The 17,023-nt window shown below is 41.8% G+C and overlaps 1 protein-coding gene across 7 annotated transcripts in view; it reads left to right on the top strand.

Moving 5' to 3' along the window:
* The window catches only part of igsf9b (immunoglobulin superfamily member 9B), a 166,147-nt gene that overhangs the window by 132,535 nt on the left and 16,589 nt on the right, over window positions 1–17,023 (top strand). For 5 of the 7 annotated variants that reach the window (XR_010000399.1, XM_016994963.2, XM_008114357.3 and 2 more), the window contains exons 14-18: window positions 816–1,042; window positions 5,060–5,144; window positions 7,833–7,994; window positions 11,116–11,161; window positions 12,448–14,079. Coding sequence is in view for 5 of the 7 variants with exons in the window: in XM_016994963.2 (XP_016850452.2) it covers window positions 816–1,042; window positions 5,060–5,144; window positions 7,833–7,994; window positions 11,116–11,161; window positions 12,448–14,079 (2,152 nt within the window). In the remaining 2 variants the exon portion in view is untranslated. Of the gene's footprint in view, window positions 1–815; window positions 1,043–5,059; window positions 5,145–7,832; window positions 7,995–11,115; window positions 11,162–12,447; window positions 14,080–14,552; window positions 17,021–17,023 lie in introns of those variants that run through there. The other 2 variants (XR_010000400.1, XM_062960957.1) reach the window with 2 other exon arrangements.

The following is a 17,023-nucleotide window of genomic DNA, read 5'->3' on the forward strand; positions in this document are numbered from 1 at the left end:
CCAAGGTGTGATGAATCAAAGAAAGGACTGGCAAAGACTGGTATACGAGGGCTATCCAGAAAGTAGGTTACGTTTTGGGTTTTAAAAAGGACAAAGTATAGGATAAATCACTTACCATATGCAGCTGAAAGACACATTCCAAGACTACAATCTCATGTAATCCCCATTGAAATTTAGGCACGTTTCGTATAGATAAATCAGTTTGAAAAGTACTGCCCCAGTAAATTCCCTGCTTGTGTCCTCAGCTCTTCCCCCTTCTCCCTTCCTGCAGCATAGCCAAAACGCTGCGCTGCCAGCCACGCCCCCATTGTTGGAAACGGAGGAGAGAGGCAGCAAATTTACTGGGACAGTACTTTTCAAACTGATTTATCTATATGAAACGTGCCTAAATTTCAATAGGGATTATATGAGATTGTAGTCTTGGAATGTGTCTTTCAGCTGCATATGGTAAATGATTTATCCTATACTTTGTCCTTTTTAAAATCCAAAACGTAACCTACTTTCTGAATAGTCCTTGTAGCTTGTGGGAGATCATTAGAGTGAAGGGTAGTATCTATGTTAGAGTGCTTTGACTGTGTATCTTTGCATGGCAAGGAGTTGGATTGGATGGTCCTTGTGGTCTCTTCCAACTATATGATTCTATGATTCTAAAGGAGACATATCCAACCAATTTGCTGGATATGCTACCTATCAAGTATAAAACACAGAATTAGTCCAGTTTAGGAAAAATGTAGCTGCTCCCTATCAAAATGTATTTCTTTTTGCATCTGGTTTTAAAATGTCTGGTTTCCCTCTCCTCCATTACTTCCTTCCAGCATTCCCTGTCACAACTCCAGAACCCCTGGTGCTGGTTACTCCACCAAGGTGCCTAACTGCCAATCGGACACAGCAAGGAGTCCTGTTGTCATGGCTTCCTCCAGCCAATCACAGCTTTCCAATTGACCGCTATGTCATGGAATTTCGAATAGGAGAACGATGGGAGATTTTAGATGATGCCATCTTGGGAAGCGACAGTGAATTTTTTGCCAAGGATTTGACTCAGGTAAGAAAACATGGAGTAATGCCTCCACACAAAGTGGCCTTCAAATTGTGTTCTGGAAGCCTTGGATTTACTTAGACCCACAGCTATTGGACTCCAATTACCATTCTCCCCCAGCCAGAATGGTCAGTAGTCACCAATTATTGTCAGGTTACTATGACATCACATAGGAACCCAAGTTTGGGGAAGAATGAGTTATGGAGCTCAACAATATTCTCAGTGAGAATGCTATTAATGACAGACAAGCATCCATAGAAGTGTTATCCATCTAATGACTGACCTTTCCTTGAGATTTGAAGTCATTGAAAATGTTGAGTATATTCCTTGGTGCTCTCTGAAGACAACAATGAAATCTGATGGGCTTGTTCTTCATGTTGCACAGACTGCATTCCAGGACCTGTCTTCAAACCTTTTGTGGAAGAGAGGATCCACAGTAGAGCTCAGAGTTTCTTGGGCTTTTAGGAAAACAGTGCCCTGAGAAGGAAAATTATAACACACTTCTTGTTGCACCTCAGGTTAGCTTCACCTTGCTAAAGACACCAAGCCACACACAGGAAGTAGTCTTTTGTAGTTTATTAAGAAAATAGGCAAAAGATAGTTCATAAAGGATAAAATTTCAGTTCCAAAGGAAAGGTACAAAACCAATGCTTTAAGCATTAAGTCCATAGAAACATAGAGCATAAGACAAAGTCCTTCTCATGGAAGCCAAAAGTCCCAGCAGACAGGATATATCCAAGGTATTACAGACAAGTAAACTTGGCACAAGAAAGCAGACTTGCTTCTATCAAGCGATGGAGTTGCATTGACAAAGGCTTCTCTGCAACCCTCTAAATTCTAGTCTCGAAGCCCGATCAAGATCCCCAGAGTCAGAGTCAGAGCCAAGGCCACTGAGCTCATTATTATTATCAGGCGAGAGAGCGGTATCCTCCCTTTCTACATCCTGCACCTGAAATTCTTGGTTAGAAACAACATCATGTTTTATTCCCATGGGAACAAAAACTCCCTGCTCATCATTTCCCACAGCTGGAAAGCTCCTGTAATTCCCAGCATCAGAGTCATCTTCAAATTCATCCTGATTCCCATCATTATGCACATATAACCCAAAATCTTCATCAGAGTAATGCAAAGGCACATCAGAATTACATAAAGGCAAAGGCTGAGTTACAACACTTCTCTGAGAAGAATGGTCAATGTGCCATCCTGTTTAGGAAAGAATTGTGAAACCAGCAAACTTTCCAGTATATTAATTTGAGTCCAATTAATATGCTTCCTCCATAAACTCTTGAGGCAACACCCAACTGGTTTCCCACAACACCAACTTTAGAAAGTAGGCTTGGTCTTCCAAGGTTTATGCTACCAACTTTGTTCTCTCAGTTAGTATCTAAGATATTGTAAGATCCCTTTGTGTACTGATATTCCAAACTGACATGTCTTTGAATGCCAACTTATCCTCTGTTACTGAACACTTGGTCACCAATTCTAAAAAAATCCAACCACTGAGTGGGATCTTCAGTGTGAAAGCAAAAACTGATAACACATGAATGTTCATTGTATAACAAAAGCAGTTGTAATCTGCATGTTTAAGTCATCTTAGAGCAAATGAAAAATTAAAAAAATGTTCATACCCAGTTTTCCCCATCTGTTTTGGCTTCAAAACATTCAGGCGACAAGTGCTTAAAACTTATTTGTTCTGCCAGCGTTATGGTTTGTTTAAGTTCCTCCCTGTTGAGTTGATCATCTAATGCTTTCTGCTTCCTTTTATGATGATGATTGTTTCTGTGTACATGATGTATTTTTAATGTTAGAAGCTGCCTTGGGGACCCTTTCAAGATCCAAAAGGCAAGGTATTAATAATTTTCTAAATAAAGGAAAAAATGGAAATGTTCAGTAATCAAATGATGTGCTTGCATGTATGAAATGGTCTTTAGGGAAGCTTCCTAAATACATTTCACTGAGGTCTGTGGTTACACCTGATCCTAGATTCTGAATCAGATTTATATTGTGTTTTCTACCTTCATCACAAATGAAGTGACCTGATTATTATACTGTCTACTGGTGACAAACCTCCCTTCACATGTAAAGGCACTTCCTTTTCTCACATAGGGAAAGGGTTATGGAAGGGTGGATAGATGAATAAATAGATAAGTGTATGTGTTTTTGCGTATGCTCCATCTGTTGCCATGGTTGGTGACGGCATTTGTCTTTTCATTTGCAATCTTTTTCTTATTAATTATATTTTTATCCTGACTTCCCACTAAAAAAAATTGGTGCCCACGGCAACTAACAAGCATAATTAAAAGAAAATGAGAAACAAATTAAAAATGAATCAGGCAGCAACCCAGTTCAAATAATCAGAATAACTGAAACCATTAAAATAATCACAATAATCAATAAATAATCAAAGAAGTTTGAACAACAAGTTTGAAAAGATATGCAGTCACGCTCTTCCTAAACAAAGAGTGGGGGTGGAAACTGGTTAAAACCAACACCTTGAAATGTGCTTGGAACACAATTGACAATCAGTGCGGGACTTTCAGTATCTGGGTAACATAACCTTGATGCGTCTTAGCTGTCCCATATGGAGCATCTGAAATTACCAGTCTTCACAGGAGGCCCACACCCAGCACTTTGCACTAGTCAAGATACAATTTCACTAAGGCATAGGTGATGGTTGCCAAGCCAAGCCAACTTGGGAAAGGTTGTAGCTAGTACAATGAATGGAGTTGTTTGCGGATTTGGTTAAAATGTTCCTTCATGGAATCGCTAAGTTCTGCAGTGCAAATACATAGTCAGCCTCTGCTGGAAATTAACCATAGTGTTGCACCCCAAGACAGCTTGAACACTGGAAACCAAACAGAGACCAATACTCATATAATATCTTTATTAAAACAATAATAAATTCAGGAAAGAATAAGTGGAAAGGATGAGTGAGCAATAGTCCTTTAAGGAATGATATGAATTAGTCCAAAGCGTTGAAGAGATATGTCCAATATTATTGTCCAAAGTCCAGAAACCGAAACACGCTCAAAACTGTTGAAAAGTTCTTGAGCGGGGAAAACAACAAGGAAGCAGGAGTAAATAACAAAGTCCAAAGTCACTAGAAAGTCTTGGATTTCAAGGCAGACAAAAGACGAAGCTAAAAGCAACCTGGATTCAGGAACAAGGCAAGGACTTGAATTCACTCCGGATTAAAACGGGAGTCCCGGCTTGGCTTGGCCACCAGGAAACAGGAGACTCGGCTTAGTGAAATCAGGGAACTGGAAACGGTGAAGTCGCTACGTTGACACCACAACTGGTTCACAGTGCAAGACACTTTTATAGAAGTTAGATCTAATAACAGCGAAGGGAACCCAACTCCCCAAAGGTTCCCAAAGCAATCTGCTATCCAGTCTCCCCTCTAGATGCCAATCGTTGACTCCTGCAAAGCTGCTGTGTCTGAGATCTCTGTTGCTGGAAAGACTGTCTTCTGTTAAAGGATACATTCCCTGGGGAGCTTGGAACATCTGGTTCTTCCACGGGAGTAATGTTATCAGTATCTCTCCCAATTAAGGAAGCCTCGGAGCTATCTACAGACGGGGTCTGTAATTGGAAGGAAGTTGGAGGAGAACTGGGTGAAAAGTCAGAGTAAGCTTCATCCTGGTCAAAGTTCATTTCTGAACCAGGTTCAGAACCCAAAGGCGGCTGGGATATAACACATAGGGTCACACTCAAAAAATGATAGATTCTTCCAGAAATACAGAGGGCCAGTATGGTATAGTAGTTTAACTTTGGTTCGAATTCCTGCCTAGCCATTTCTACTTCCTGGTTAACCTTGGGCAAATTAATCTCCCAGTCTCTGAAGAAGGCAAGGACAAGCTGCCTCTAAACAAATCTTGCTAAGAAAGCCCTATGGTAGGGTCGCCATAAGTCAGAAATCACTTGAAAGTACACAACAACAATAGAAATGCACCTCATCACTGCTGCATTGAAACTGAGGGCAGCTGGCTGGTATTAATGATGTATTTATCTTAAATACTATAGGACACATGGTATGAATTCCGAGTTCTGGCTGTCATGCAAGACCTCATTAGTGAACCCAGCAACATTGCCGGTGTATCCAGCACAGGTGAGGAAGCATTTTCTCTTTAAAATTTTCTCCCTTGAGAAGTGTTCTCCCTTTCAGAAGTGTATTATCCTTTCTTTCAGAAACAGGTTAAGGCATACTCATTCCTCCAGATATTTGGAAACTGAGAATATTTGATGCCTCCGTTTTATTCTGTAAAATCCACATACGTTTTACTGGAGAGGAATTTTTTTATTTCTGTGTCTACTGCATTCTGAAAATTGGTAATAAATGCCAATACAAAAAAGTAATACTAATAAATTAAGACGTTGATTGTCTGGTAGAGTAGACATTATTATTATTATTGTTGTTGTTGTTGTTGTTGTTCTAAATCACTCTCTCTTTCATTAAGAACGAGCAACCTGGGTCTAGGCTTTGTCTTGTTTTGTTTGTGTGCTTGTTTGTTTACCACTGAATGTTTCCAATGAAGTCCCTTCTTTGCTATTTTGGGAAATATATTTTACTTTATTAGCAGCACAGTATTAATATTCTCTAAATTGCATCCTGTCTCCTATAGAAAGACAGCTATTGCAGTCTAAATTAAGTGAATTAATATTAAAAACTTTGTAAAAGGTGATATCAAGAAAATAAATTCATTTGAGGTGTGGTGCTGGACAAGGGTTCTATGGATACCGTGGACTGCTCGAAAAGACAAATAAATAGAACAAATCAGTCCTTAAGTCTCCCTAGAAGCCAACATGACTAAACTGAGGCTATCGTGCTTTGGACATGTCCTAAGAAAAGGCAGTAATGTTTGGGAAGACAGAAAATAGCAGGAAAAGGGAAAGACCACATTCCAGATGGAGAGAATCAATCAATTAAGCAATAGCCCTGAGTCTATAAGAGCTGAACAGGGTTGTTAAGAATAGGATGACTTGATTTCTCATTAATAGGGTTGTTATAGGTCAAAATCAACTTGAAGGCAGTTAACAACACAACAAGTGGATGTATTTTTTTTAAAATTTATTTACAGTACTTATATTCGGCCCTTCTCACCCCAAAGGGGACTCAGGGCGGATCAAATTATACACATATAGGGCAAACATTCAATGCCCATAAACACATCGGACAGAGACAGACAGACAGACAGACGAAGAGGCACTTTAACTTTCTCCTGAGGGGATGTTCAATTCTGGCCACAGGGGGGAGCAACTGCTTCATCATCCACTCTGATGGCACATCCTCACTTCCTCGTTCCGACGTTGTAAATTAAACTTGCCTCCCCACTTTTTTTTTTATAAGTGGTACCTTATTTCCTACTTGATAGATGCAACTATCTTTTGGGATGCTAGGTCAGCAACGAGCAGGGGCTATATATATATATATATTTTAATTGACGGGTGCTCACCCTGCCACGGGCTGGCCTCGAACTCATGACCTCATGGTCAGAGTGATTTATTGCAGCAGCTGCTGACCAGCCTGCACCACAGCCCGGCCCCCATGTATGTCAATGGGAATTAGAACTGAGCAGTTCCCTAATGTCAATATCTAGTAATGTCCATATCTATGTGTATTAGGACACCAGCTAGGGAATAACAGTGCATATTGGTAAAGCCTGTTGGGAACCTGGTCACTCTTGCTAGTGTCCCATTACAAATCTTTGCCATTCACTAACAGAGTTCCTTAATGCCTCTGCTACATAGCTACATAGGTGTAATCTGAAGTGAAGTGCTTCAACGTTCTATATTTCTGTCTGTATAATGTGCAGAATAGCTTTTGTTCCATCAACTGCTGACCTCTAGCGGTTGGTACTACTACACCAACTCCTGATCTGTGTTGACTGTTCAGTATATGATAAAGAGTATATTTTGTTCGAAGTAGAACATTCAAGTTTTGGTTTTTTCCAGCTTCGTATGGATACACAAATGCTTTCACCTTTGCAAGCAGCCAAAATATGTATTTATTTAGACACTTTATACCTTGCTCTTTAGTCTCTCAGAGTGTTTTATTTATTTATTTTATTTATTTACAGCATTTATATTCCGCCCTTCTCACCCCGAAGGGGACTCAGGGCAGATCACATTACACATATAAGGCAAACATTCAATGCCTTTTAACATAGAACAAAGACAAGACAAACATAGGCTCCGAGCGGGCCTCGAGCTCATGACCTCCTGGTCAGAGTGATTCATTGCAGCTGGTTGCAGCTGGCTTGCTCTCCAGCCTGCGCCACAGCCCGGGCCTTTACTAATTGTTCATTTGACAGTTCCCTTCGCTTGTGTTTACTAAGACAGGGCACACAAGGTAAATGGGATAGCAATGTGGGAGGAGATTACCTCCTGCAGAGATTTCTTCTCTCTCTCTCTCTCTCTCTCTCTCCAAGTACAAGGCAGTATTAGTTGCTGTAGAGGAAGGACCTTTCATCTACTTCTGCACCAGAAAGCAAATGTTGATTTTCAGCTTGATACAGATCTGAGATATCTTGAATGTTATTTGTAAAATGCTTGTTCGTTCCCTTGCTTTTTCATTTTTAAAATTATATATATTTTTTGTGTCAGGAGGTATTTGAAATTGTCGATATTCTCCAAACGCATATTGAATCCAGACTATCAGCAATATTCACATAGAAGCTGCTTAGATGGAAACACTGGAAATATCATGAAAGAAGCTTTGTTCAATTAGTCTAAGATAGCAATATTCTGTAAGTCTTTCTAATAGTTTTTCCTGGTTTTTTTTTTCTCTCTCTCCCAGACATATTTCCACAGCCAGACTTGATAGATGAAGGTTTGGCCCGGCCTGTGCTGGCAGGGATCGTTGCCACCATTTGCTTTCTTGCCGCTGCTATTCTATTCAGCACTCTAGCTGCCTGCTTTGTTAACAAGCAACGCAAAAGGAAACTCAAGCGCAAAAAAGGTAAGCCTTCTCAAGGTTTATTTGGAAGTGCGATAAAAAGAGTCCTAAGGAAAGGAAACTGCCACTTTTAAAAATAGAGCATGCTTATTCAAACCATGGTTTTGAACTAACTTTTCAGATATCTACCTGCCTACATTGCTGCTTGTCTCCTTTCACTTTGGATGTAACTAGTAGGCATGTCCGATCGATGAAAAAAATGTTTCAATTCTCGTTTCTAAAGTAGGGGGCGCTGGCGCTTCGATATAGAAAGTATTTCCGATTTTTTCAACCAAAAATTTCAGATATTTCTGAAAATTCGTAATGATTCTAAACATTTCTAAAATGGCGGATGCGCATGCGCAATCGCCAAAAAAAAAAGGAACCCGGGGGGGGGGGGACTTTTACAGGGCTCTCCCACCCTCATTTCTTGAGCTATCCTCATCAACCCTAGCCCCCACCTTTGTGTCCATCGTGGAAGCTTCTGATTGGCCTGGGAGCGGCAGCCATGTTAGGCTGCGCTAAGCTCCCATTCTAGGTAGGTTGCAGAAACAATTTTTTTTAAAAAAAAATATTTAAAAAATATATTAAAAGAAATTTGGGGGGGGAGGGAATTAACGAAACATTAAGAGATAATTAGAGAATGGGCCAACAATGGTTCGAATTACATTGCTGGTTGCGCTGTGAGACAATATCTCGGAATGCGTATCAAAAAGTGAGAACAATCCGAAATAATTCCGATAATACGATTCAAAACGATTTTTTGGACATGTCTAGTAACTAGATGTGATGCCAACAGGTACAAAATAGGGGCTCTTTGGCTTAATGAAGATCCCTGTAAAGGGACAGAGAGTTGGTAAGGGGAGATTCATACCAGTCCTTAGTTGGCTGTGTTCACGTTAATTATTTTCTCTCCACTATTTTTCTCAGCCAAATAGCTGTTATTTCATATGTGTAACTGTGTGGTTTGCTCTACAAGGCAATGAGCTGCTCCAGAGATACATCTGGGCTGAGCTGTAGCACAACTGGTAAATCACCAGCAATAATAAGATCTACCAACTGAAAGGTGGCCAGTTCGAAGCTCGGTCGGGCCAGCAGTACAGAGCAGCGGAGGTTGTTGTTCATCTGGATAATTGCATAAGACTGTGCATTTTGGCCCCTTAGTGAAGACTGCCATATTCAAGTCACATTCTTTATCAGTGGAGAATTGGAATTAACAGTATTTAAAATCATTTGTAACAATTCAGTACCATTAAGTGCTAAACTAGTCAAGTATGTGACCAGAGAATTGGCATTTTCTACAGTGGTTAACAAAGCAAACCAATGGCCTTTTTACATGTTTCTTTAATCTATATATATAAAAGGGTAATGAAATTTCGGCCTAGGACAAAACAACAAAACTACACATCCCAGAAACACTAAACTTGGCAGCACAACCCCTCACCCATGCCTCTACGTTCATACAACAAAAAGAAAAGAAAAATAAAGGCCTAATTAGAGGGAGAGGAATAATTGTTTTTATCCAATTGCTACCAGTTAGAAGGCTAAGCTCCACCCACTTGGTCTCCTAGCAACCCACTCAGCCCAGGGGACAAACAGAGATAGGCCTCATTTAGGCCTCTTCCACACTGCCTATAAAATACAGATTATCTGACTTTAACTGGATTATATGGCAGTGTAGACTCAAGGCCCTTCCACATAGCTATATAACCCATTTATAATGGACTTAATGTCAGGGGAAAACCTTTACCTTTTAACTTAACTACCACCAATTCCTCAATACTTTATTTCCCATACCACCATACTTCGCCACAGCAACACGTGGCCGGGCACAGCTAGTAATGAATAATATTGCATGTGGGAAAGACTTATGGCTTCATTTATATTTTAAATAAGATCATTATTTAATAACTTATATACACTATTGGAATGAGACATTTTTTGCAGCCCTTTGTATTTTGTGGTAGATTGAACTGTATCACTTCAAAATCGCAAATTGATTTCTTTTTAATTAGCAGATACCTGGATACTATTTTTGCAGGGATGGCATCAAACTATAACTGTCTGACTACTTTGATATATTCATCCTGTATTCCATGCTGGTAAAATAAATTGTAAAAATACATATTAAATATTTTATCTGCTTTTACAAGTCAGATGCAAAAATATATATGTTAGTTTTGAGCTCAACCTCAAGCCCAGCTCACTGTTTACCTAAGCAGTTCGAAAACAATTTATAAGCTGTAAGTAGAGAAACTAGGTACTGCAAATTGCGGGGGAGATATTTTACAACACCATAAATAACAAGACCAGAAATGCGGTGGCCAAAAGGAAGGTGGAAGGAGGAAGTTCTGATGGCTCTTCGTCATAGAGAATGAAGCAACAACACCCCTGTGACTGAATCTGAGCAAAATATCAACCTCCAAGGCACATAAAAAAATCTGGACTTAAAGACTACATACCTCATTCTGTTTGTCTTATTCTATTCTATCCTGTCTCCAAGCGGCATTGAATGTTTGCCATGTATGTGTACTGTGATTTGCCCTGAGTCCCCTTCGGAAGATAGGGTGGAATATAAATAAAGTGTTATTATTATCTCAAATAGGAAACTGTCATGGCCCTAACCCTCTTCCAGGAGTTGAATGTGTTCCTTGAAAAAATAAAAATCCAAGAGACTCTATCAAGATGTTTCCATGCTCATACCCTATTTGAAGACCCAACGGTAGCATGTGCCTATACTCAAAACTTGATCCTGATCACACACTCAGTTGACAAAATATATTCTTCATCTCAAACTCTATTTTGTGTGTTTGTGTCAAACTGAGGTTGGGAATGGAGCAAACCAATTTAGACATAGTGATCTATAGCTGCCTCCCCTAGTGATGCATAAGTTGAATGATGAGATTGTGGAGATAAAGCATCTAAGTAGACATCTTTTTTGGCTAAAAAGTTTTTTTAAAAATGCAACCAGAAAATGGCTCACTTGTTATACTGCAGCATTCTCACTAAATGGAAACACAATTAAGAAAGAATATGTGAGTCTCCCTTTCTTTCAAAAGCTTCCAATTTTTTTTTCTATTGCTGTGCTTTAGCAACTTTTCTTCCCCTCTTTTATTCTTTTCTTCCCTTCTTTATTCTTTTCCAGACCCTCCTCTTTCAATAACCCACTGCCGGAAAAGTCTGGAGTCTCCGTAAGTATCTTTGTGTTTTTGGTGTCCTCTGAGCAATGTTTCCTTGCATGTGTTGTCGAAGGCTTTCATGGCCGGGATCACAGGGTTGTTGTATGTCTTTCGGGCTGTGTGGCCATGTTCCAGAAGCATTCTCTCCTGACGTTTCGCCCACATCTATGGCAGGCATCCTCAGAGGTTGTGAGGTACCTCACAACCTCTGAGGATGCCTGCCATAGATGTGGGCGAAACGTCAGGAGAGAATGCTTCTGGAACATGGCCACACAGCCCGAAAGACATACAACAACCCTGTTTCCTTGCATGTTTGTCCCGAAAGGATGAACCAGAATATATTTGGCTTTATTTGCCATTTCAGAAACTAGAGGCATGTTAACTACCTCCAGTCATTGCTTTTTCTTAATATCAGGCAATATCTTGTCGATGTCTACACCTTGAAGAATGTCTTTTGTGTGTGTGTGGTTATGTGTGCACTGCATATAATTATAAAATACAGTTCTCTGTCTGCGTCCTGAAATGTACATAATAGAAAGGACTCCACCATTTAATTTGATTCATGTAATTTGTTTTCTTGCTCTTACTTCAACTATAAGTACATTTGTTTGAATGCCCCGGAAGGAAACAAGAGTAGCTGCGAAGTGTCAGAGTATATTTTTCATGGTGTAACCTAGTTATCATCTGTGCTTTTAAACTTGTTCGCTTGAATTGGAAATGACGCCAATTTGAAAAGCCCTAATTTTTTAATCTTGACCACTTTATAAATTAATGGCGACCTATTTCAGGTGAACTTCTTTTCAGTGAATCACAGTCCTGTGTACATATGTGTGCGTGTGTCCTTAAAAAAAAATCTACCATTGTGCAGATTCAGCACAACAGGATTATACATTGTTTGGGTCATTTAGGCAATTTGAAACTAAGTCCCTTACATCTGCTAGAATCTCTCCGTAAGAATACCCTGGAGCTGTTTACAGGATAAACCATTAGCAATATGATTAGGTGGACTATGGGAAATGATATGGAAAACACTGAAGTATTATCTCTTTGGGGATCAGTTGCTAGAGGTGGGAATTTGCAATAGGGCTGAGTTTTATAGAACACAAGGGCTTGGACTGCATCCCACGGAACAAATGCTAGCATCCAACATACAACACACAACCACACCTTAGTCCCTTTCTAAGACTGACTTGTACTTTTCACCAATTTTCTATTCTTTTATACCTAGCCAGCTTCTGTTCTGTGGTGCTTTCCATTTTTGTGACCCTTCTGCTTTTTCGTTTCTCCTTCTTGTCTAGGTTGTCCTCTGGTAAAGTAAGTCCTGAGAGCATCCGCACACTTCGGCCCCCTTCGGAGTCCTCTGATGACCAAGGTCCTCCTGGAAAGAGGATGCTGAGCCCCAGCAAGGAGAAAGAGCTATCTCTGTATAAGAAGACCAAGCGAGCCATCAGTAGCAAGAAATACAGTGTTTCCAAGGCTGAGGCAGAAGCGGAGGCAACCACCCCCATTGAACTGATCAGCCGTGGGCCAGATGGACGCTTTGTCATGGACCCTTCAGAGATGGAGCCCTCGCTTAAGACCCGGAGGATAGAGGGGTTCCCCTTTGTGGAGGAGACGGACATGTACCCAGAGTTCCGTCAGTCAGATGAAGAAAACGATGATCCCATCATGCCTGCCTCTGTGACAGCCCTCAAATCCCAACTGACACCACTTTCCTCCAGCCAGGAGTCTTACCTTCAGCCACCAGCATACAGTCCCAGATTCCATCGGGGCTTGGAGGGGGCAAGCACTTTGGAGAGCCGCCTCCAAGCCACTGGTCAGGCGAGACCTCCAGCCCCCCGGCCATTCCACCACGGCCCATATTATGGTTACCTCAGCAGCAGCAGCCCGGGGGAAATGGACCCGCCACCTTTCTACATGCCAGAGGTCAGCCCTCTCAGTTCAGTCATGTCCTCTCCTCCTCTGCACCCCGAGGGGCCATTTGGCCACCCCACCATCCCTGAGGAGAATGGAGAGAATGCTTCCAACAGCACACTGCCCCTGACCCAGACTCCAACGGGGGGCCGATCCCCTGAACCATGGGGCAGAGCTGAGTTCCCTTTCAGTGGCCTGGAGTCTTCGCCTATCATGTTTCCTCACCAACTCCATCAGTGTGAAATGGCTGAGAGTGTGCAGCCAAAGGCCAGTCTTCCCAGGGGACCGCCACCTTCCTCCCTCCAGGTCCCCGCAGCCTACTCTGGCATGCTGGCCCTGGAGGCACCAAAGAGTTGGACTGGCAAGTCACCGAGCAGGAGCCAAGCTTCCATGCCCACCGCCACCAAATGGCAGGACAAACCTATGCAATCAATGGCGAGTCAAGGGCAGTTACGACACACCAGTCAAGGCATGGGCATACCTGTGTTGCCTTACCACGGGCCGTCCGAGTCAGTCAGCCACAGTGGCACAAGCACATTCGGCTTGGACACCAGGTGGTACGACCCCCAACCTAGACCTCGGCCCAGCCCTCGGCAAATCAGGAGGGCTGAGCCCAGTTTACATCAGGTGGTGCTACAACCTTCAAGGCTTTCCCCCCTGACTCAAAGTCCCCTCAGCTCCCGCACTAGCTCCCCAGAGCTGACAGCTCGTGCCAGACCACGACCGGGCTTCATCCAGCAAGCAGAGATGTCAGAAATCACCCTTCAGCCTCCGGCAGCAGTCAGCTTCTCCCGCAAGTCCACTCCGTCCACGGGATCTCCTGCCCAGAGTAGCCGGGGAGGAAGTCCTAGTTTCAGACCTCCCATGGCCTTCACTTCGTTGGCCACTAGCTACCCCCCATCTCAGTGTCCTTCCCTGCCTGTGGAACCCATGGATGTCTTTGGACACATTTCCTCACCAAGGAGAACCGGGGAGGAGATTCTTAGACCAGAGCCAACGCCGACAACCAGTTCGGGGTAAGTGTTGTGTGGGAATTGCTTGCTTCCCTTTTACCCAGCCCCCCTTTCCCTCCCCACCTCACCTGCTCCCATCCCTTCCCATAAGCTCTTCCCCTGCCACCATCAACTGAACGCTTAGGATTTGCCTAGGCACACCGCAGCATCCTTTTTGGAGATGACCTCCAGCTGGCATTTCTAGGATTATTTTTTCTCTCTAGCCAAGTTTGCATTGTTGTGCTGACCCCCTCCCAATGCCAGTGTCTGCCAGTGTCCCTCTCAGTAGGTTAGATTAAGAAAATGCTTTCTGATTGTGCTCATGGGTTGCTTCTTAGTTAAATAATCACTTTCCCCCTCAGAGGAATTCCAGCTTGCTTTTGTTTTGGGAGTTGTGTGCTGTGCGAAGAAATCCAAATGTCTAAACATTACAAGTTCAGGGGTTTTTTTGTACTGGGTAAATGGACCCAGAAATTACCAGTATTTTCCTCTTCTAGTTCCTGGCTGTTTACTTTCCTGGGACATTAAAGCCTTGAGGCTGCTCTTTGCCTTCTTCACATCCTTTTCCCCCGAGAGGGTTTGCCATCCACCATGAATGAAACATGTCCACACAAGCTGCCTTTTACCACTCCATCTCCAAAAGGAGTGCTGCTGCCCCTCCCAAGACTTGGGTAAAGTGAACAAACAAGACATTAGCCACATGAACAACTTGTATAAGGAGAGGACAAACAAAAAAACAAAATCCACCAAAAAACACACAGAAGTCAAATCAGGAAGCTGCCAACATGCTCGGATCCTGTCCAGGAAAGGGAATGCAGCTGGCCTTATCTCCCGCAGCTGGTTTTCCAGGTACCAGGGCTGCACCAGGCAAAGCGTTTCTTTCTATCTGTCTCTTCCTTCTTTCCCTCACACCTCTCTCTTTCACTGCACCTATAGGCACGTGCTCTCCTTCCATCCTTTTGTCTTTGTTCAAACAAGTTTTCTGTTTTCCATGTAGTAGAATTTGAACTTCCCCTTTGGAAACTGACCTCGGGGGTATGAATGATTGATGCTTGATGCCAGCACATTGAGATGCAAACATGTGTAGAGCATGTCAAGAAGAAAGGGAGGGCTGGCAGGATATGGGAACGGGAACAAGTGTTGGTCAACCAGAAGTTGACCATAGCATCATGCAGGGAGTATTTCTGTAGGAATCTCTAGATCCAGCAAGAGGCCACTACAGCTAGAAATGTAATCCAAAGATATGCACTATACAACAGTAATTAAACCAAAATATAATCCATGTGTTACCAACACATATACATTCATAGAAAGTAAAACTCTGTATTCAGAGAAAGTAAAACTCTATATTCAGAGTTTGTGAGTGCAATGCCCACCAGAGTTCATGTTCCACATGGAGGACTGTATAAATCTCTAATGGTGAGTCCCAATTTTAAACGTCCAAGTAAGTGAATCCTTTTATGAAATCCAATGTTTTAAGCAAGTCCAAGGTTGGTCACCATCCACGACCGGTTTCAACTGTGTAGTCTTCCTCAGGTGGTGGTTATGCAGGTATGGAAAACCTGGAGTAGTCAGTTTCGTTCTTTGAGTATATAAATTCAATGTGTCATTATCAATGACGGAGTGAACCTACAGGGAATACATATGAGTGGCTAGAAACACTTGTACATGATAAAAAATTACAAAATACAAAATACAGTAACAGCATTGAAGACAGGAGCATATATACTCACATAAGAGATGTGAGTATAGAGTATACTCTATACTCTGAATATAGAGTTTTACTTTCTATGAATGTATATGTGTTGGTAACACATGGATTATATTTTGGTTCAATTACTGTTGTATAGTGCATATCTTTGGATTACATTTCTAGCTGTAGTGGCCTCTTGCCTGTGCATTTCAGGGAATCCTTTCTTTGTATTGGAATCTCTAGGTCCTCTTAGCATAATTCTATAGTGGAAATTGACCATGGAGTTGCTCTGGAGGACCTAGAGATTCCTAGAAAGGTGTTATCTCAGGTTTAAAAAAATGTGACATTTGAATGTTAGTGTGGGAGGGGAGGCTGGCAATCACCCCTTGCAATGCCCCTTTGCATTTCACCCACACTCTCTGGTACCTGGAAGCTTTGTAGGAACCCATTCACCATGTTTGGTAGTTGCTTTCAGGAGATCAGGCCCATAGGACAAGAGAGGTGTATTTGCATTAAAGAGGTGAGCTGACCCCATGAAACTAATGATACTAACATGGATAATTTCCAAACCTATTGGATCCAGAATACACTCAAAAAGTTCATTTATGGGGAAATCCCAGGGCTTTCTAAAATGGATTAAACTACAACCTAGATAATCCGTTTTCCTACCAATTGAACTTTAACAGCTTCTCCCAAAGAACCATGGAAATTGTAGGGCTGGGTAGTTTTGGGGGGATGTACTGAACATTTTCAGTTACCAATTCTTAGCCTGTCCTTGCACTGTTAAAAGAGACTTTTGACATTTTATTTGCTCAGGATGAAAATTCGTGTGGCCCCATACTTGGAGGTAAAAAAGTCATAATATGTCAAAATAATGGACAACTTGCTGTCTTTTAATGCTACTCCCAAAGCAATTGTATTGCCTGTTTAATGCTGGGGAGAGCCCTTCCCTACCCATCAAATTTACAATTTCCAGTGTTTTCTGGGAAGGGGAAATTATTATTGAACTGGTTTAAGTCTGTAGTGTAGATGTGCCCTATGTGCTAGTACCCTGTTGTCTGTGCTTTGAAGCCATAACTCCTATACGCTTTAGTCATCTTTTCTTTCATTTCTGTTTCTTTCCCCTTTTCTTTTTCCAGTATTGTTTGTTCTTTGTGTTTTGGTTTCTTTCCCGTTACTCTTCCTTTTGAATTTTGTTTTCCTTTTGACTTGCTGATGTCTTGTGGAGCTTGGCTCCGTGCGGGTGTTGATAACTGCTTTGTTTTTGATTAATCT

The sequence above is a fragment of the Anolis carolinensis genome, unplaced genomic scaffold, assembly GCF_035594765.1.
Source record: "Anolis carolinensis isolate JA03-04 unplaced genomic scaffold, rAnoCar3.1.pri scaffold_8, whole genome shotgun sequence".
Taxonomy (NCBI): Eukaryota; Metazoa; Chordata; class Lepidosauria; order Squamata; family Dactyloidae; genus Anolis; species Anolis carolinensis.